The sequence below is a fragment of the Pseudorca crassidens genome, chromosome 7 (assembly GCF_039906515.1).
Source record: "Pseudorca crassidens isolate mPseCra1 chromosome 7, mPseCra1.hap1, whole genome shotgun sequence".
NCBI lineage: Eukaryota > Metazoa > Chordata > Mammalia > Artiodactyla > Delphinidae > Pseudorca > Pseudorca crassidens.
The window spans coordinates 81,877,531-81,900,074 of NC_090302.1; the positions used below are offsets into that span (position 1 = coordinate 81,877,531).

The 22,544-nt window shown below is 43.6% G+C and overlaps 1 protein-coding gene across 15 annotated transcripts; it reads left to right on the forward strand.

Moving 5' to 3' along the window:
* The first annotated feature begins 64 nt into the window (after positions 1-64).
* Positions 65-20,026, forward strand: IDNK (IDNK gluconokinase). 15 transcript variants are annotated; one of them, XM_067744708.1, is made up of 6 exons: positions 133-164; positions 4,863-4,893; positions 5,311-5,397; positions 12,727-12,784; positions 17,622-17,665; positions 19,543-20,026. In XM_067744708.1, exons 3-6 carry the CDS (start codon positions 5,390-5,392, stop codon positions 19,886-19,888), a joined length of 456 nt encoding a protein of 151 aa, XP_067600809.1. In that variant the 5' UTR covers positions 133-164; positions 4,863-4,893; positions 5,311-5,389; the 3' UTR covers positions 19,889-20,026. The 15 variants fall into 15 exon arrangements, with proteins under 15 accessions (XP_067600803.1, XP_067600808.1, XP_067600814.1 ...); XM_067744709.1 differs by having other exon boundaries at positions 151-168; XM_067744702.1 differs by lacking the exon at positions 12,727-12,784 and having other exon boundaries at positions 65-164.
* The last annotated feature ends 2,518 nt before the right edge of the window (positions 20,027-22,544 follow it).

The following is a 22,544-nucleotide window of genomic DNA, read 5'->3' on the forward strand; positions in this document are numbered from 1 at the left end:
GTGGGGGCTTTGGGGTGGGGTCCGCCTGGGCTGGGCTGGGTCGCGGGTGCCTCCGCCCCCCGTGGCTGGGAAGGCGGAGCAGACCGGCCCCAGAAGGCGACGGGACTCCGGGCGATGGCGGCGCCCAATGCGCTGCTGGTGATGGGCGTGAGCGGCTCGGGGAAGTAGGTCCGGGAGGGCCGGGGCGCTGGGGGCGCAGTGCGGGGGCGGCGCGGGGCGGCGGAGGCCAGATCCGCCGGCGTTCCGGGCCCGCGGCGAGGGGAGCGTCCTTTCCCTTTGCTGGTGAGGGAACTGAGGCCCAGGGCACCTGCTCCCTCTCCCCACTTGCCAACCTGCTCGCCTCGGGGGCACCCGGCCCGGGGCCATACCCCAGACTCGGGCTCTCCGTCTGTAAATTTAGGCAGAGGCTTTAGCGAAAGCGCCTTGTGAAGAGGCGCCTGCAGAGGCGCGAATAGAGTAACGACTTCCCCGCGCCACCTGGAGCGGCCCGGGCCATCACAGGTGCCCATGTTTGGGGGCCTCGTGTGGGCCCAGCGTGCAAGGGAGCAAGGCCCACAGAGCAGGGCCAAGCCTCGTCCCAGGCTCCTACAGACTTTTGTCAAGCTGGACACCGCGCCAGCTCCCTCCTGCCGGGCCCTGGACTTTTCTGATTATATTTTGGAACGTGAATTTAACCTTCCTATTTACTGTGTTCCCCCTTCAACTGTAAGGATTCGGTGTTAAGAAGGTTTGTAAGCAGGGAGGCGCACTGCATACCACAAAACCTCTGCCCAGCCCAGTCTGGCCAACTTGGGGGCTGAGGAAGCCTTTGGCTTCCTGTTTAGACCAAAGTCTGACAATGCCCTTTATTATCAGAAAAGGCAGCTACGGCAGCATTCCACCAGAGGCAGCAAAAGACAACTAAAATATCACAACCTCCAAAGGCTTATCCAGTCCCTTCTAGAATGATCTGAATCAGGAACTGCCCATGCGGTCCAGTGTATTTTAAAGACTCTTTCTTTCTCCAGGTAGGTAGGTTTAGCTGCCAAAAATTATTGTGGCATTTTTAGCCTCAAAGACAGGGAATCTTGCACTGAAATTTAAAATAAAACACAGAGCCAGAAAGTCCCTCACTGTGTATGACTGAAGAACTCAGAGAATGAAAAACTGCTGCTCTGGTGTGATGTAGTGAAAGTCCAGAGCCCTAGGTTTTGGTTCTACTGCTGTCTGATTGTGAGCTTGGGCAGTTCATGTGCTGCCCCCCGACCCAAGCCTTGGATCAGATGAGGGGAGACTGTACCATATGTCATATGGTTATGATATTCATGCATTCAGTAAATGTTTATTGAGCTCAATCCTTCCTCAACGTCACTGACATGTAGTGAGCAAGACAGATACATCCCTGCCCTCAAAGAGTTTACATCCTAGTAAGGGAGGGAGGCAGTAAGGGAATAAATACTTGTGCAGTGCACCAGGCAGCAGTAGGTGCTCTAGGGGAAAATAAAGGAAGGTAAGTGGAACAAAGAGCCAGGCAGGATAATGAGGGAGGGCTCCTCTGAGGAAGTGGTGTTGGAGAAAGACCTACAAGAAGAGAGGAAATAAGCCCATGGATAGCCAGGAAAGGGCATATGGGCAGAGGGAATGGCAAGTGCAAAGGCCCTGAGGCTTGACTTTCTTGTGGACTAGCAGGGAGGCCACTGTGGCAGAGTGATTGGGAGATGAGGTCAGAAAAACAATACAGGTGAAGAGAAGTGGTCATATGCTGGAATATTTTGAAAGTAGAGCCAAAAAGATGTGTTGATGGACTGGATGTGGGATATGAAGGAGAGAAGAGTCATGAATGATTTCAAGATTTTTGGCCTGGGTAACTGGAAGAAAAGAGTTTCTGTTGACTGATGGGGAAGCAATAGGCAGAGCTGGTTTGGAGTTAATAATAAACTTATTATTTGACATTACTGTATATACTGCAAGATTCCCTGTCTTTGAGGCTAAAAATGCCACAATAATTTTTGGAAACTAAACCTACCTACCTGGAGAAAGAAAGAGTCTTTAAAATACACTGGACCGCATGGGCAGCTCCTGATTCAGAAAATTTCAGGAGCTCAGTGTGGGATGTGGTGAGCTGGACATGCCTATCGGTCATCTAAGTGGATCTGTCAAGTGGGCAATCAGATATCCAAGTCGAGTTCAGGAGAGAGGGACTTTAGGTGAAAATGTAGGACTCATCAGTGTGTGGATATGTTTAAAGACGTATATATTCAGAACACCAAGGGAGTGAGTGTGGATAAGCTGGCCAAGGACTGAGCCCTGGGCCCTCTAATGGTTAGGTCAATGTCAACTGTTGTCGATGGACTGAGTGATAAAATGCCTGAGAATTGATTACATTGATCATTGGATGTAGCAACAGTGAGCTCTTTGGTGACTTTTGTGAGCCCCTCTTAGGGCCCTGCAGGATTTTTAAATATACTCCATAACATTTGGAGCAGTGGGGTAATACCTTAAGAAAACAATAGTCTCAAACCAGAAAGATCCCATTTAAAACACAGTTAAAGTAATGTCAAATAATAAATTTATTATGTTTATTGCCTTTCCTTCCCCTACCTGAAGGTAAGGGATCTTTTTCCTTTTTGTTTATTGACATGTGTGTCTAGAACAATGCCTGGCACATAGTACGTGCTTAATAAATATGTATTGACTTGATGAATGAATGAATGGAGCCATTTGAGTGGGTGGCGGTGTTAGCTTTCTTTATATTTTAACAATCTTAGTGAAGCCACCCTCAGCTTCTTTCCGTGTTTCCTTCTTTTTCCTGCTGTCGCAACAGGCTCAGGCCTCTTGAATACCTTTCTCATTATTCCGTGCCCCAGCCTACTGCCTACTGTCTTTTTAAGTCTCCTTGATCCTGATTTAGACCATCCCACTAGAAGACATTTGGGCCCCAAACTGGTTTGTAATGTTCGGCCCTGACCAGTCTCCTGTGAGCCGAGCACTTTGCCATATTTCTACTGGGGGTCCCTGGTCCATATTCAAACAGTCCAGCTGTCCTCTGGTTAGGAAGTTTGGTTAGAGTGGTAGAGTGGTTTTTCCATTTTCTTCTGTCTCCTTCCTGCCCGTCTACACCCCAGTCTAGTTAGCTTTTCTTTTAAATTATGACGGGTGGCTGACATGTTCATTCCTGGCTAATCTAACTTGGTCTTAAGTGTGATTTCCGTTGTACACAGCGCTGATTTCACCAGCCCTGGAGTTCGGCTGGGACGGTTTAGTCACCAGTAGGCTACAACATGTCACCCTATGCAGCCTCCAAAGGAGTGAACATAATGGGAGAGGTTCCAGTTCTCTCAATCCTTTGGTTACTTTTGGGAGCAGGTCTCAGTTTGGTACAAGTGTGTCTTTTTAAAACTTCCCTGATACCTTCTTAACAAAAGAGAGAGGACCCTTGGTAAGGAATAGTATCCAGCTAGAATTTCATCACAATGTTTTGTTTTCACTGTATACATCTTTTTGGTTGCCTCCTGTTTAAGGCAAGTGAGGGTGGCTTCCTGTATAAGGGAAGGAAAAAGTTTCCTTGTTTAACACATTTGTTTAATTTTAAAGAGTGAACCAATTAGGGGCTTCCCTGGTGGCGCAGTGGTTGAGAGTCTGCCTGCCGATGCAGGGGACACAGGTTCGTTCCTCGGTCTGGGAAGATCCCACATGCCGCGGAGCGGCTGGGCCCGTGAGCCATGGCCGCTGAGCCTGCGCGTCCGGAGCCTGTGCTCCGCAACGGGAGAGGCCACAACAGTGAGAGGCCTGCGTACCGCAAAAAAACAACAAATAAACAACAAAAAAAAGTGAACCAATTAAACAAAAATAACAAGTAGATAATTGTAAAAGTGTGTGTAAAACTTAGGCAAGAGGGCATGGTGAAATGGTAGGAGGATACAGTAAAAACTTCTGAAGTTCATACTTCAATGATTGGCATTTTGGGTAACACTTCAGAAACTGATAGCATGAAGGGACTTTGTTTCTAATTAATTGCCTGAAGGCCTCCACCCCTACCCCACGGCGCTAGCCTGTAAGCCTCAAGATGGCCAGTCTCAGTGGGCTAAGCATTATGTCCTAGGAGCTAGTAGGTGCTCAGTAGATATTGGCTGAGTGAAATGAGTAGGTGAATGGATAAATGTAGCTCAGTTCCCTTGTTTTACAGGTGAGAAAACAGATTTAGAGGACAAGGTGACTTACACAGGAGGACACGGTCATTTAGTGGCAGAATGGAGACTGTGGCCAGACCTCAGTTTCTAGGACCCAAGCCCTCTTCACTGACCATGCAGCCTGTTAGGGTCCGAACACGTAGATCATTCTCAGATGCATTGCACAGAGAGCATTCAACTCCCAGACTTAATAATGAGTGCTGGTAATTCTCCATGTCCTTTATTTGAAGAGTGTGCCCCTTTTAAGCCCCAATATTTTAATGCTTTTATGAGCTCCTTGAACCTTGTGTGGGTGCTTAGAGGTTAAATTCCCTGTCAGACCTCTCCCTCCAATATCCTCAGTAGAATTTATCACTTTAATAATTCAATATTTTTTCTCAAAAAAATAATTATCTACAAAACAGGGACCAAAAACTTAAGGAAAAAATTTCAGGAGTTTAATGAGATCTTATGTATTGCTTTTGGGAGAAAAACTGGTGATGACCGGATAATTATTTCATTTAAATTCCTGGAGAAAGCTAAAGCCATGCTCTAGACTCCAGGGTCAGGAGCATCTATCTCAGTTTCAGTATCATAAGTTGTCGGTGATTAATACCGGTAGGGCAGCCCTCTGCTTCCCAGGGCTCCTCAGGTGGAAGAGGCACAGCGCAGGCTGGGAAAGGCAGTCATGTAACATCTATGTCCTCTCCACAGATCCACCGTCGGCACCCTGCTGGCATCCCAGGTAACCTGTTCTAATGCCTCCCAGTTGCTAGTCCCATCATGTTGTCTCTTTGCTTCTCTCCCTTTCCCCTCCCTGCCTTTTCTTCTGGCCTGAGTGGTTTGTAAACTCACCACAGACACCTCCATGCAGCTTGTGAAACCCACTGGAGCAATTTTGTTTTTCTCCTTGGTGATCATAAATAGTGATGAATGAAAAGAAGAGCTGCAGCAGCCCAGGGAGCGGGATTCGTGACGTGACATCAGAGCCCTCCCCACTCCTGCACCTGGGTGGGGGGGGGGGTGGTTTCCTCGGGCTGCTGGTGGAGAAGAGGGTGGCAGGGTTGCTTCTGTACCTGCCCGTTAGGTTTAGTAACCCCACGGTGGCTGTCACGTGGGCCGCACTACCTGCCACATACCCTCTTTCACTTTGTTCTTAAAGCTAGGGTGGAAATTCTACGACGCAGATGACTATCACCCAGAGGAAAATCGGATGAAGATGGGAAAAGGGATACCTCTGAATGACCAGGTAAGGTTTGCTGTCTGTTTTTATTTCCAACACAGATGTCCTGTGATGCAGGGTGACCCAGGTTAAGATTCCTGCAGTGCTTGTTGTAGTAGAGTTTCTGAGTCATGCACTCACGTACAGTGCTCCAAAAGCCAGGTGCACAGCGGGTCCACCACATATGTTAGCTTTGGCCCTGAACTCCCATCTAAACTCTAAACTGGCATCAGCAGTGATGCCACCCTCTGCCCCAGCTCGGCAGGATCTGCCGGAACACTTTGTTGAGGGATTTTAATCTGCAGAATGTAATCCCTGAGAGGGCAGAGGCTCCCCTCTGCCTCATATGTGGGGAAGTTCATCTTTTCTTCCCAGGACTTATCAGCCTACCACCTCGCCAGGCCCTGGCATCTTTGCCTAGCAAAGCCCTGGCTGCTTCCCCACCAGCAGCCTGAGGAACACCCCCCCCCCCGCCCGCCCACCCAGGTGCAGGAGTGGGGAGGGCTCTGATATCGCGTCACGAATCCCGCTCCCTGGGCTGCTGCAGCTCTTTTTTTCATTCATCACTATTTATGATCACCAAGGAGAAAAACAAAATTGCTCCGGTGGGTTTCACACACTCAGATCTGGCCCTCTGGAGCCACGCGTCCCCTCCTTGTATCCACTGGAGCCACCCTGCCTCTTTCAGTTGCTCTACCACCATGCTCCTCCCCGCAGGGCCTTTGTCTCTGTTGTTCCCACTGTGAGGAATAATGCACTTCCCTGCCCTCTTCTCAGTTACCCGGCTCATGCTTCACATCTCAGCTCCTGTGCTCCTTCTTCAGGGAAGCTCTCCCTGACTTCTAGGTAAAACCTCCTATAATAAACTCTCATGGCACCGTATCCCTTATCGTCCTTGTCCCAGTTGCAACATGGCATTTGATGGTGTGAGAATTTGATTACTATTTATCTCTACAACTAGATTTTACCTCCAAAAGGGCAGGCACTATGGCCATTTCTGTTAACTATTATATATCCCCAGAGCCTGACACACAGTACATGTCAGAAAATATTTGTGGCAGATTTGTGAGTGAATGAATGAATGAGTGTAAGAATGAATAACTAGCACCTCATTTCTTTATACACTGTCATAAGGCCCTTTCCTAGAGGGTCTCTCTCAAACCAGAGTCACAAACTGGATTCACTGGCGTGATTAGCTGTAACCCAGGAGAGACTGAGGGCAGGGCGTAGGGCTGAGTCCACAGAGCAGCTGAGAGCAGGGGCTCTAGCTGGGCCCACGTGCCAAGGGTGTCCAAAGGGCAGGTATGGTATGGAGCTGGCCAAAGAGCAACACTGGTGTTTTCACTTTCATGACCTTGGCTCACCCCAGTTGGGCCCCACTTTCTTCTCTTTGTCCTGCCGTGAAGGACTGGAGTCATTAAGCCATGTTAGGTCTAATTCTAGAGCACTCTGAGGGTTTCTCTTTGTCCCAGGGAGTGCACCTCGATTTGTAATAGTTCAAACGTTAAACCATCAAAATCAAGTTTACAGCATCTGACTTTAGAAGGCAGGAGGAGAGAAGCAAAAAAGGGAGACAGAGTAATAATGTAAACAAAATAATGATATTATATGAGAGATAATAAACATAATATAGATAACCTGGCCTCACCACTGAGCTTGTGTGACTTGGCAGATGGCTTAGTCTCTCTGTGCCTCATTTTCCTCCTGTGAAGTAGGGATGGTGACAGGACCTATTTCATTGAGTTCTTGGGAGGATTAAATGAGATAATATGAAAAATGTGCACAGAGAAGTGCCTGAAGCATTCAGTAAATATCACTTCTTATTGCTGTTGCTAATATCTTATCTATATATACATACATGTAACAGAAACCATTTCTGTGGAGTGTGTAAAATGTGACTGTTCTAGGGTTATTTTATTTTTCTCCTTGGCAGGTACAAATGAAAATTAAAATAAGGAACAAAGTAAAGCAACCCAAATGGACAGATTTTAAAATGGCATTTAAGCAGCCTTCCTCTTGTTCACACGTGAGGCTTGTTAAGTGGGCAGTATGGATGGGGGGCTGGGGAGGAGAATTCAGAAGAGGAATCTATTGTACAGAAGAAAAGGTCATCAGTTACTGGAAGAAACACAACAAGTTACTAAATATATTCAGAGGCAGCTGTACAAGTTAGCCTGACCTTAGAGAGAAGCAGAGAGAAAGAGGTAAGATGGCAGATGGCTTACATTTTTGATGAGAGCCCAGCGAGTCTAAGAGTGAAGGTGTGGGTCACAGCTGAGCTGGCACCAAGGACCTCCTGGTTGCTCTGGCAACCAGCCCCCCACCCCAAAGATACTGTACTGAACATCAGTTAGAGTGTTAGAGGCAGACATAGCGGTTGGCCTTGCGGAAGAGTCTCAGGAGGGTTTGGGGAGGGTATTGTGCTCAGAAGGCTGAGATGTGAAAAGAAAGAACCTGAGTTGAATATACCAAGGGCTCCTTAAGTCTATTTCAATTAAATTAAATGTAAACTCCAGTTCCTGGGTTGCATTGCCACATTTCAAGTGTTCAACAGCCACATGTGGCTGGTGGCTGCTAATCCAGGTGGCACAGATAGAGGACATTTCCCTCAGGGCAAAAAGCTCTATTGGACAGCGCTGGTATAGAAAGATACGCCACCCCGGATGCAATACATTGTTAGCGTGATGATGATGATAATAAAGAATTTCCAAGCTGCCAGTCAGTGAGTCTCCCATATGTGCCAGGTTCATGCTGTCCTGGTAGCGTATGGTGACACCTGAGCAGACTTCAACCTCAAAGTCTATTTAAAAGAGGTTTTTTTGAAAATTTTTCCCTGATTATAAATATAATATTATCCTGTATAGAAAATTCAACCAGTGCCGAAAAATCCTTTCACAGAATTTTCATCACCCTTGGTTTCATCTTCTAAAAATACCTACTAATTGAATTTGAGTTTTTCCCCCTATCCTTTTTGGGGTGTATATTATTTTTACATGCATTCTTTCCTCTATGGGCTTAAGTTCACTTTTGCACCAGATAAAACCAGTCCATCGCCCATTGTCCTCCCCTCCTACTTTCCTTGCCCTCTCTCCACCTCCCCCAGCAATGCTGGACACACTTATCTTCCATCTGTTCCTCTGAGCTCCTGCCCTGCCCTTTAACCATCATCCCCTTCCAGAAGACACTGTTTCTCCAGATAGGCCAAGTGCTTAAGCACTGGGCTGGGGGTTCAGGGTACACTGCCCCCCGCCCATCCCTGCATGTAAGGACTATCAGGAATGAAGGGACCTAGAACATCAGATCCAGCAAGCAGGGATGTTCATTTGGGTTATGTTTCCTCCTCTCTTTCCCCTAAGACTTTTTGTGTTTGACTTGCCTTAGTTACGATATTGTCCGTAGTAACTATTTACACACAGAGTTCAGTGAATTTGCTTTAATATATCCTCTGTTTTGCCCCAGTTTCTGCATCTGTGAAAAGGAGATCTCAATCATTCCCTTTTTTCACAAACATGAACACAAAATTTGGAGCTCATGTGTCCAAGTCCTCCCTAAGACCCTAACAATAAAGTGCAGACTCCTTAGCAGGTCACTCAAGGTCTTGATTCTCTAGTCCTGACAGTTTCTGCTGACCTTCCTCACCTATCAACTCCCACACCTCCTGTTCACCAGTGCTGAGCTCCTGCCTCATCCATTTAGACAAGAGTCTTGGTAAACCATCTTTAATATGCCAAGTCTTGCCCTTCCCTCTGCTTGACAGGCCCTGCTTCCATTAAAATCCTCTTTACCCTTTAAGATTTAGTCTTCCTAGGGCCTGATCAAAATTGCTCTCTCCCCTTGTCTTATCATAGCCCTTCTTATATTTCTTGGAGCCCTCATTACTGTCCTGTGGGTAGTTTAATTGATAAATACCCATCCTCAGGCTGTGACCCCCTCGAGGACAGGGACTGCACTGTTCATATTTATATCCCCAGTGCTCGATATGGTGCTTTGCACATATTAGGTATTCATTGTTTGTGGAGTTAGAGCCCACTGCATACTAAATTTATTTATTAAAGGTCTTTTCAAAATTCAGAGTTGGAAATGAATGCTGTTTATTGCAGCTATTAAATCAGCCAAAAAGTAATGTTTAAAATGGAGTCTACTCCTTTTCCTGTTTAAGTCCCAAAGCAGCTCAATGTATTATATATGATTCCCCCATTTTGCAGATGAACAAAGGGAGGCACAGAGAAGTAACTTGAGCAAAGTCACAGAGTGAGGGGGATCTCTCCAACCTCTAAGACTCTACTTTTTCTACTGTGTTAAAGGCCCTGATACTACACACACACAAAAATAATCTACAAGAAGTGAATCAGGGTTGATTAAGTGGAGCAAGAAAGGGTGAAAGCAAGGGTGAGGGTGAGAGCAGGAGAGAGGCACAGCCCCCGGTGAGCACATCCATTGTAGGGGCCTAGGCCTTGAAGGGTATTTGAGGCAGGTGACACCTGGCTTTACACAGCAGGTCTGAGAATTCTGGTTTCCACATGGAGTCTAGGTAGCCTTTGGAGCTGCTTTGGAAAAACTCTCTGCTTGTGGCCCCATGTGATCCTCCAAGGAAGGATCCCAATTGTGTAATTATGACTCAATACTTGGAAACTTCTGTAAAATAAAGTTGAAAGTGCTTCTGTTTTATCTCCAACCTTCTCTCATTGTTTTTATGGCTGGTGGACCCAGACCTTACCGGTGCAGTGAATAAACTGGTCCAACATACATTCTGATTGGGCAAATGTCTGAAAGCATCCATTTTTGTTTAAATAGTTCAATGTTTCCATGTGTTAATATTAGTTTTCATGGTTGAGCTTCTGAGGAATTTTATTATGACTAAGTGATGCAACATGCTTAATTCTTGACGAAGGCACATATTGAGGCACTATTAAAACAATAAAAAAGTATGGATTCAAAGTAAAGTTCCATTTTCCTATACATAGGATAGGAAGCTTATTACCCAAACATGTTTTCCGTTATTTTTAATTTGTTCCATCTTTATTGTGAAACGTTTTAGGCATGCAGAAAATGTAATGAATAATAAAGTCAATACCCAACTTAACACCATAACATATTTGTTTCCTAAGCCATAAAATAATAGATTGATCTCTGTACAAAGAGATATTTGTGCCGATGGACTGAAGGAAATGTGCAATCTAAGTAAAATAACAGAACACAAGTTTGCTCCTCTGCTAATGTGAAGAAAGAAGAGATATCTAAAGTACTAGAAATTAAACAAATTATCCCCTCTCCTTGGTTCATCCAAACCCACTAGGAACATTTTACTCATGCAGAAGAACAACTCATTTGTTTGTTGTGTTTGCATCTGTGAATCAGTCCTAATGCATCATTATAATTGCTCCTTGAACTCTAAGTAGGCATGTGAATACTGAATATGTGAATTAGCATTTGGCCCTCTGAACCTTCCAACTACCTCTTCTAAACCAAACATTCTTGCTGAATGGGGGTTAGCAGCCCACAGCACTAGTCTCAGGATTTTGTTTCACCTAGAGACTTGTACAGTGACAAGGGATGTATTGTGGAAAAGGCTGTCTGCCTACCCAGATAGGACAAGGGTAGTCAGGCTCTGTCTTGTCAGCTCAATGCCTGATACCGTCAACACATTGAACATGCATTCATGTCTCATATGAGAACCCCACTAGTCAGGTTCACAAGATTTCTACATAAAACCAGAATGCCGGGGCTTCCCTGGTGGCGCAGTGGTTGAGAGTCCGCCTGCCGATGCAGGGGACACGGGTTCGTGCCCCGGTCCGGGAAGATCCCACATGCCGCAGAGCGGCTGGGCCTGTGAGCCATGGCCGCTGAGCCTGCGCATCTGGAGCCCGTGCTTCGCAACGGGAGAGGCCACAGCAGTGAGAAGCCCGCGTACCACAAAAAAAAAAAAACACAAAAAAAACCCAGAATGCCAGTTGATTAATTTACAAGGAGAAATTTAAGTGCCACATGGCCTGTAACACTTCACATGGATCTGATTTCAGAAGCCAACATACAATCAGGTTTCTCAGTGAACATGCAATCAAAAGAGTAGGAGAGTTAGGGCTGAAGTTTCTAATGGTGTGAGACCAGCCATCCCCTTACAGGAAGATGTTTGCTAATGAGAATATGATATTCAAAGTCCTGTGGCCAGAACTCAGTCCAATGGCCAGACATGTCCTCTGGTCAGTACTCTGCTGTTTAATTCCATAGTGCTCCTGCCCTGGGCTTTCACACCCACCAAGCCTTGCTGGGACAGACGTGCTTCCTTTATGTGTGTAAAAATATGTAGTTGGATCATAGTGATGTCCTGCTAGCCTGAGGGTCCTTTTTACTCCTTCAGATGAGTTTATACATCTCTGCTCCTTTCTATTAAGTGTTGCTCTTTAAATTAAAGCTTTAAAGAACAAGCTTCTTTCCTCCTTTTCCAAGTGCTTAGGAAGTTACCTCACTGTGGGCCCCATATGCTATAAGCAGACTCCTTAACTTTTTAAAAGTTGACATCATTTCTACAGCTTGAAATGGGATGCCCCCATTTACATGTAAAACACACAATGAAGTTAGTCCCCTTAATGATTAGTATACCACTTTACCAAGTAAGTGGCCTGTGCTGCCCTTCCTGCAGGCCTGAAAGGCACTGTATCTTTGTAGGACTGGATCCTAGGTAGGAAACTGCTCGTCCTGCTGACTCATGAGTCTTTAAGGCCCAGTCACCCTGCTCTGCTACAGCCTTCTATTAGAGGAGCTGTTTTGGAAAATATAGCCAAAGAGGTTTTAAAAAAATTTTTTTAAGGTCATTGTATAACTAACAGTGTTCTCTTTTTCATTCCTGTTAGTTCATGAATATAATAGAAAAGCTTAGCTATTCACAGTGAGAGTACAGGAAAGAAAGGAATTTAGAAAGTTGAGTGCAAATGGAATCTTAGAAGTTAAACTTAGAGTGATCATGTCTAGAGTACTGAAAGAAAGCACCCAGAGCAGTGTCTGGATCTCCCTAAGCACACAACAAATGCTTGTAAATGGATGAAAGAAAGGGGAAACCCAAATCTGTGCTTGAATTGGCAGCTTTTCCCATGGGCAATTTTCCATCATAAAATACTGCACAGCTCAGTAAGTCCATCTAATTATCCCCGCTACCTATAATCCTTGACACTCTTCTTCCTGGACCCCTGCCATAAGCCCAGAAAATATGTGTTACAGTGGCAATTTCAAGTTCCATAAGTATAGCTCCTACAACTTTTTTTCTCCTCATAGACTTCTCCAGAACATTTAGTTTTTGAGTATGATGTCTTAGAAAACCTTGCCAATAATAAACCTTAAACATATACACTCTTTTCCAAGAGCACATAGGTCTCCTCATAAAGCACAGAGTTCTTTGTGGTCTGCAAATCTGGAGCTGGTAAGCCTCATTATCTTGTTACTTTGTTTAGAAATAACCACAATGGTTCTACTGACTACAGTCAGACAAGTGCTAACATAAACAAATGTTTCATTCATTAAATACATTTGAGCTACAATGTGTGCATATTGTAGTAGCTGTTGTAACTTGAGTAATAATTTCTGTGAATTATGTATTAATAGCTGTTGTTTTATTATTTGTGTAAGTTAGGTGATAGTTGTCCTTTGATCTGTGTCTTGTGTGGATTTTGTAACTGTTGCATTTGTACTTCTAAGTGGTCTCTGGTCGACTAGTGTGTACATAGAGGTTAAGTCTTTTTTTTTTTTTAATTATTATTATTTTTGGCTGCGTTGGGTCTTCATTGCTGCGCACGGGCTTTCTCTAGTTGCAGCAAGCGGGGGCTACTCTTTATTGTGAGCACGGGCTCCAGGCATGCAGGCTTCAGTAGTTGTGGCACGTGGGCTCAGTAGTTGTGGCTCACAGGCTCTAGAGAGCAGGCTCAGTAGTTGTGGCACGCAGGCTTAGTTGCTCTGCGGCATGTGGAATCTTCCCGGACCAGGGATCGAACCTGTGTCCCCTGCATTGGCAGGCGGGTTCTTAACCACTGCGCCATCAGGGAAGTCCCCATAGAGGTAAAGTCTTAAAAAATTCTATCACTAGTAAAACTTCCAGGAACCTCAACCCAATATTAGCACACATGCTTTTCAAAAATTTTATTTAATATGAAAAAATTAAATATATGTGTGTGAGAGTGTGTGTGTGTGTGTGTGTGTGTGTAAAATCTTCTGCTTCCTGAAAAGGGTGGGTCCTAGTAACGGGAGGGTCTTTAGTTTGCTGAGTACAGAGTGAAGGCCTTGGTGGAATGAACGTTTCACTTACTGAGTAGTTACTCTGAATAAGAAATGGGAAAGCCTGAGCCCAGAGGAGATATTCAGGAACTAAAGGAGCTCACCCAGAGCTGAAGAACTTGAAAGGCTCCTGGTGGAAAAGACTGTGGGTGGGGGGGGCATAGCCAAGGGCTTAACCAAGGTCAGAAGCAAAATGAGAAATTCTCAGGTGCCAGAATCAAAGTGGCAAGATTTAATTAAACCTAAATAACCTCTTCCCCCAAGTTTTGGAAATGCATGTAAGCCAGGAGGCTGGGAACTGAGATTCTGATGCCCCTGTAGAGATGGGAGATGAGGCCTATATGATGCATGGAGCTGGACCTGAAACTAAGTGTGAGGACTTGCATAAAGTATTTAAAGGAAGACTTTATTTGAGTGAGGATTACGAATATCTCCACTCACTAGATTCAAGAAGCAGCAAAGAATCTGGCTGTCTCCCCTGGACCACAGGTGGAAAACTAGAGACTTTCCTACGCCCAATTCACTTCATATGACATAGACCAAGTTGAAAAATTAATGTAATACTAGTCTGGAATTGGCAAAACTACCTATGGAAATGTTTCCAAAACTCAGCACTCCTACAAGGGAAAAAAAATCTGAAGATGCACCTGCAGTCAAAAAGTACAAACGATACAGGTAAATGAACCACTGTGAGAGAGAATCAGCAAAAAAGCACAAATGGAATAAGTCATACTCCAAGAAATAGACAGAATCAAGTGAAATAATATAATATTGCAAATCAACTATACTTTAATTTTTTTAAAAGAATCAAATGAAAGAAACAGAAAATTTATTGATAATGTTTCATTATCAATAGATGGATTAAACAATAAACTAGACACAGCTGAAGAGAGAACTAGTGAATTAGAAGGCAGACTAGAGGATATTACCCAGAGTGAATAAGAAAGCTAGATAACTAGAAAAATATTCGAGAAAAATTAAGAGACTGGTATAATAAAATGTTTCACATACAACTAAAAGGAATCCAAGGAGAATAGAATAAGTGGGGGAAAGGCAATTTTCAAAGAGATAATATTAACAGTTTCCTTAGACTGAATATATAAAATGAGTCCTGAACAGGATAAATAGTAAAACTGCAAAACATCAAGGACAAAGAGGTTTATTTTCTACCTATAGCAACCAAAGAGAAAATATATGTTCTGAATGATTGCCCAATATAACAAGACATACTTCTCAACAACAATAGAGCCCTAAAGACAGGGAGTAAGTATTTAAACTGCTGAGGGAAAATAACTGTCAACCAAGAATTCTTTACCAACTGAAATCTTATTTAAAATGAGTAAGAGTAAGAGCAGAAGACATTTTCAGACACACAAAGACAGAAGGGAAAACTGTCAATTCTTAATCTATGGGAGAATTTAAAACCAGTCTCTTGAAAACATCAAAACAGACAAAAGATACACAAAACAGACAAGAAGAATTAGTAAAGATATAGAAGATTTAAACAACAAATATATTGAAAAGCATGAATAAAAAATAAACATTCTTTTCAAGTACATATGGAACATTTATAAATATTGACCATATACTAGACCACATAGTACTAGTGCTCTATGGCACAATTTGCCACAAATTCTAAAGAGTCAATATCATACCAATCAATCACATTTTTTATCATAATGCACAAGAATTAGTAATCAATAATAAAAATTCTCACAAATCATAAAATGGTTGGAAACTGTAGAAATAAGTAAAATTGAAAAATAAAAATTGACATTCATATAAATTCATAAGTTAAAAATCATAGTGGAAATTATAAGATATTTGGAAATGTATGACAAAAGTGCTATCAACTAAAACTTACAGGATATAGCTGAAAGAGTACTTAGAAGGAAATTTACAGCCTCTGAATGCACTTTTGGAAAAATAACAAAAATGAAAATGGTGATCTAAGGGTTTAAGTAGAAAAAAAATAATAAAAAGGAAGAATGCAGAAAAATATAGAAATAAGTGCTGAAATTAATGGAATATAAAACAAAGAAGGCATATAGGTGATGAGTGAAACTAATGGTTTGAAAAGATAAAAACAGACAAATCTCTGGCAAGATTGATCAAGGGGGGAAAAAAGCACAATTAAGACTAGGAATGAAAAGAGGCCATGAAAAATCTGATACCAGTGAATTTTAAGACTTAGATAAAATTGGACACTTTCATAGAAAAATATAAATTACTGTGGGAAAACAGGCTTGGATGACAGTGATCTGATGGCAGAGACAGTGCTCAGGGACACAGTCTACTCCCCCCCCCACCGCCAATGAAAACGTGACCTTGCTGATTCTAAAGTATTTCAGTTACCAAAACTGAATCAAGAATAGAAGAATCTGAATATAACACAATGCTCATTCAAGAAATTGAACCTGTAATCAGAGATCTTTCCTCAAAAAAAGCCCCAGGAACAGAGTTTTTAAGATGAGTTTTAGCTCAGGCTGCTGTAACAAAATATCATAGACGGGGTGGCTTAAACAATAGACACTTATTTCTCACAGTTCTGGAGGGTGAAGGTCCAAGAGCAAGATGCCAGCATGGTCAGGTTCTTGTTTATTCTGAGCCTGGAGTTTCTCTTCCTGGCTTGTAGACGGCTGCCTTCTTACTGTATCCTCACTGGGTGATTGAGGGGGAGGGCAGTGGAAGGAGAGAAAAAGTACACACTAGCTCACTGGTCTCTTCTCAAAAGGACACTAATCCCATCATGAGGACCCCACCCTCATGACCTCATCTAAACCTAATTACCTCCAAATATCATTACATTAGGGGATATGAATTTTGGGGAAATAAAAACATTCAGTTCAGAACAATAATATATTGTATACAAGCTGTTTCAAAGAACAGAAAAAGAGGGAAAGCTGCCCTACTTATTTTATGAGGCTAGTATAACCTTGATACCAAAATTTAACATGGACTATACAAGAAAACAAATGCAGGTCAATCTCAATTATATAAATGCAAAAATCCTAAATAAAATGGTAGTAATCAAATGTTTAAGAGCAAGGACTTCTAAAGACACATCATGCTTCTTGAATATGCATCAAAATGATAAAGGATGAGGGCACAGGTAAGGATATGGCTGGAACATATATAAAATCAGACTGTGAGTAGAAAATCATTGAATGTGTTTAAAATTTCCATAATAAAAAATTATGTTTTTCTTTAAATGCATTATGACCAATCAGTATTTACCCTAGGAGGATTCCTTTGTGAAACACTGTAGGGTGCCCTGTGTAAACTTCCTCTGCCTTCTCTGGAGAAATACAAAATTCTCACACTGCTTATATCTGAGTAGAGCTTTGCTTTTGGAGGATTTGAAGAATAGGACCAGAGAGCAGCTGACATAGGGTTTCTGTGAATACCTCTCTGCATTTGAGATCAGAGGCACCTAAAGAATCATGCAGTATAATAAAAGATTTATATACGTATCAGAACCAGAGAAAATATACTTACAATGGGAAGATTAAGATGGTGGAAGTTGGGCTTCCCTGGTGGCGCAGTGGTTGAGAGTCCGCCTGCCGATGCAGGGGACGCAGGTTCGTGCCCCAGTCCGGGAGGATCCCACGTGCCGCAGAGCAGCTGGGCCCGTGAGCCATGGCCGCTGAGCCTGCAAGTCCAGAGCCTGTGCTCCGCAACGGGAGAGGCCACAACAGTGAGGGGCCTGCGTACCACAAAAAAAAAGAAAAAAAAAAAAAAAGATGGTGGAAGTTACATACTGGTATTTTAGGGCAATTTTTATTATTATGAAAAGAGCCTCTGACACCTGGACCAGGAAAATGCTTCTGTGCTGAACTGCCTAGTGACTTGACCCCTCAGCCTTGTGCATGGCCTACTCCTCAAAACCACTAAGATCTCTCTGGACCTTAACATTGATGAAAATGATTAACTTTCTGTAAAAACGAACAAAACCTGGAAAAGCCACTTTGTGTCTGCCTTCATTTCAGGACAGGATTCCATGGCTCTGCAACTTGCATGACATTTTACAAAGGTAAGAGAAAATCAGGCGCCAGGTAAGCCAGTGAGTAAAGAAAACCCATCACAAAGTACAGGGGAAAAAATACAGTCTTGAAATCACAACTGACTGCTGATATGGCATCCCAGAAATGAAATGCACCTCTATCAAGTAACCAACAATGGTTTTAATCAGCCACAGATGTGTAGTTTAGTTGGGTTCTGGAGTTAGCCTTCTAAACAACTCCACAATTACTAGCTGGGAATCTTGGTCAGCCACTTGGCTTCCATAAACCTGTTTCTTCATCTGAAAATGGGGATAAATATAGTTCCTACTCACAGACTGTTGTGAGGAATTAGTGAGATGAAGCATGGGTAGCACTTAGAACAGTACCTAATATATATAGTAAGTGCTAAAAAAATAATAATGACGTATAGCTATACCTTAGCCACCACTTATATTGCCTCCCACTTCAAACTCTGACAACCAGGAAGATCTGGGGTCATTCATAAGTCAACAGATAACTGGCCACCAGGATTGAAGTCTCAAATTGTTCAGCTCTGTAGCATGCCTCTGAGCAAACGAGGTCCTCCCCAACCCATCTGTGGGCCAGACCCCTGGGAATCCTGGTTGGGACATGGAAGATAAAGAAGTGGCAGGGAATAGGTTCTAAATCTTGCTGTCTCAGATGAAGTCATGTTTTATAAATCTAAAATCATGTGGGCCATATGAAATTAGAGTATACGTGTGATTAAAAATCAGTTTACTTTTTTTAGACTGCACAGACATGGCTGGCAGCCCTGTCTTTGCATAGGCTTAGGGGTTTAAGGTTTGGAGTTGAGAACTCCTGCCCACTTGGGTCTCTAACATAAACAGACTTGTCAGAGATCTAACATACTGACCTGTGATGGAAGCAGGATCCTCAGGAGAACAGAGATCAGACTTCCAGGCTCAGAATAAACAAGCTCTCACTCATGGCCCTTGGGAAGAGCCAGAAGGCTCAGGTACATAGGTTTGTTGCTGATGACACACTCCATCCACTGGGTCTCCAGTCTACAGCGGCCATGAATCAAGGCAGGCCCCTTCAGAATTCTCAGTTCTGAACTGAAATTTCTAAGTACCCAAGCCAGCTTTGACCCTTCACCTCTTTATACAGTTCCTTCCTGGCCCCAAGATGACTGCCTCTTCTGGCTGGTACATGTAGGTTTAGTGGAAAGGGGGCTCACCCTCATGTATGGTCTTGAACCACACTGGTTTTCCCTTATTGGTGCCTTGTCACTCTATTTCTGGCTCAGTTTTTTTTTTTTTCCTTAGCACTGCCCTGGAAACTTCTCACATCCTTCTCACCTTGACCACACAGGGGCTGATGCTCCCTTTTCTCCTGCTCTCTCTAGCTCTGCACTGGTAACTTCCCCAGACTCCCAGCATACTGTAGAGTAGGAATGGAGAGAAGCCAGTTGTGAAATTCAAATCCCTGAATACCTGAGAGGAGAGCCTGAGCTGTGCTGTGTGCGGGGCACAGGTACCTGCCGGCAGCCACCCATGTCTACAAGTGGTGGCTCAGTCACATCCTACATCCAAGGGGCAGAGCCAATACTTACCAAGCATTTCCTGTGTGCTGGGCACCTTGATAAACTTACTCATTACAGTTCTATGGGCAGGTACTCTGAGTAGTTGCATTTAGCAGATGATGAACTGATGCTCGGGGAGGTAAATATGTTACCCAAGATGCCTCACTAGTGGAAGATCTTTACCTCAAAGCCAGGACTGCCTGATACTTGGCCACCATTTGTAACACCTTCCACTGTCAGAGAAGTGGGACTCTAGTCCTCAACCTAGACTTGACACCAATTATTTTAAATGTCTTCACTCTAGCGCTAATCTTCCCCCCACACACTTTATTTTTTTAACAGAGATGTAGCCTCTGGACAGCCTGTAATTCTTGCCTGTTCAGCTCTGAAGAAAGTATACAGAGACATCTTAATACAAGGAAAAGATGGTGCACCTCTGAAGTGTGATGAGTCAGGAAAGGAAGAAAAGCTGGCTGAAGTGAAGCTCCTTGTGGTCCATCTGACTGGGTCGTTCGAGGTCATCTCTGGACGCTTACTCAAAAGAAAAGGGCATTTTATGTCCCCTGAGTTATTGCAGTCCCAGTTTGATACTTTGGAGCCCCCATCAGCTCCAGAAAATTTCATTCCAATCAGTGTGGACAAAAATCTTTCAGAGATAATTGCTACAATTATAGAAACTCTAAAATGAAGTGAGAATCATCTATATCAGTGGTCCAGAACACAACTGGGCATAACTCTGTCTCCCATCCCAAACCATGTTCCAGTATCCTTGTTGATACTGTATTCTAGATTCTTCTTAAGGTGAATAAACCATAATGTATTGAGATATGCTTGTTTGGGTGGATTTTTAGGAATCTGTGATACTCTTGTCATCATGCTCTGGCATATTCAGAGAAAAGGAGAGGAAACTTTGAAAGTGAAGTTTCAATTGAACTTTAAATTCGTGTGACCCAATCAAATAATCAGAGGAAATTCTATAATCTATGCTGTAAACCATGACTTATTTAGAACACTTTTGATCATGCCTGTACTTGGACAAATAAATGAAACCTGGCTATCCTTGGCACCCTCTGGAGATCGGTCTCAGGAGCAGAAAAGCGGACAAAATTGACCACTCACCAGCAAGTCATGTTACACCACACACCTCTAATTTCTCTCTCTCTTTGAGTCATTTCTAGGTAAATAAAAAGCACACGCAGTTCACAGATTAAAAAAAAATTTGCAAAGGTGGAACCTGAGTGAATGAAATGCGTGACTCACTGATTCAGTCTGCCCCCACCTCATTTTAGAGACCCCTGTGAACGAGGCTCTTATCAACCTGCCCACCTTCCTGCCGTAAAAGCTGTCAATGATGGACACTAGGCAGGCTAGGAAGGAACACCAGAGGAGCTGCTATGGCTGAAAACTGAAACAAAACTTTCCAATGGGCAGCTTTATGCCAGTGGCAGCAGGGTTGGGTGAGGCTGTGGGGAGCTTAGGGGCACTGGTGCATTGCTGGCATGCACCTTACCAGGTACCAGCAGGGAAAGCTGCAATCTGGCCAGCATGGGTTGGGTTTGAGCCCTTCCCTGTGATGGGGCTCCAGGAAGAAGCTTCCTTATCCCTCTATCCTAACTAGGGCCACAAGACCCAGCCACTTTGCAGGGCCACTGGTTGGTTCTGGCCAAAAACTGAGTTTTGGAACCAATTACCTGTTTTCTTTCACAACGATATACATTTCCTTGTCTCAGGAACCAAAAATACAATATGTGCCTGGGGTGCCAATGGAAAGAAAGGGCCCTTCTGGGTGGACAGATCTTGCCTAAGAAAATGTGGAGAGAAGGTGATGGAGGAGTAAGACGTGGAGCTCACCTTCTCCTCACAGATATATCAAAAATACATCTACACGTGGAACAACTCCTACAGAACACCTACTGAACACTGGCAGAAGACCCCAGACTTCCAGAAAGGCAAGAAAGTCTCCATGTAACAGGGGTCTTGGTTCTGTGGCCAGGGGTCGAGCCTGAGCTTCTGAGGTGGGAAGAGCCAAGAGCAGGACACTGGACCACCAGAGAACTCCCGGCCCCAGGGAATATCCATTGGGGAGAGCCCTCCCAGAGGTGTCCATCTCAACACCAAGACCTAGCTCCACTGAACGGCCAGCAAGCTCCAGTGCTGAACGCCTCATGCTAAACAACTACCAAGACAGGAACACAACCCCACCCATTAGCAGAGAGGCTGCCTAAAATCATACTAAGTTCACAGACACCCCAAAACACACCAACTGATGCGGCCTTGGCCATCAGAGGGACAAGATCCAACTCCACCCACCAGAATGCAAGCACAAGTCCCCTCCACAAGGAAGCCTACACAAGCCACTGGACCATACTCACCCCACTGTGAGTGGACTTACCAGAAGCAAGAGGAACTATGACCCTGCAGCCTGCAGAAAGGAGACCCCCCCAAAAGTAAGTTAAACAAAATAAGAAGACAGAGAAATATGTTGCAGACGAAGGAGCAAGGTAAAAACCCACAAGACCAAATAAATGAAGAGGAAATAGGCAATCTAACTGAAAAAGAATTCAGACTAGTGATAGTAAAGATGACCCAAAATCTTGGAAATAGAATGAAGAAAATACAAAAACAACAAGTTTAACAAGGACCTAGAAGGACTAAAGAACAAACAGTAATGAACAACACAGTAACAAATTAAAAATACTCTAGAAGGAATCAATAGCAGAAAAACTGAGGCAGAAGAACAGATAAGTGAGCTGCAAGATAGATAGAATGGTGGAAATAACTGCCACAGAGCAGAATTAAGAAAAAAGAATGAAAAGAATTGAGGACAGTCTCAGAGAGCTCTGGGACAACACTAAATGCACCAACATTAGAATTATAGGGGTCCCAGAAGAAGAAGAGAAAGGGTCTGAGAAAATATTTGAAGAGATTATAGTCAAAAACTTCCCTAACATGGGACAGGAAATAGTCAATCAAGTCCAGGAAGCACAGAGAGTCCCATACAGGAGAAACACACTGAGACACATATTAATCATACTAACAGAAATTAAATTCAAAGAAAAAATATTAAAAGCAGCAACAAATAACATACAAGGGAATCCCCATAAGGTTATGAGCTGATTATTCAACAGAAACTCTGCAGGCCAGAAGGTAGTGAAGGATATATTTAAATTGATGAAAGGGAAAAACCTACAACCAAGATTACTCTACCCAGCAAGGATCTCATTCAGATTTGACGGAGAAATCAAAAGCTTTACAGACAAGCAAAAGCTAAGAGAATTCAGCACCACAAAACCAGCTATACAACAAACGCTAAAGGAACCTCTCTAACTAGGAAACACAAGAGA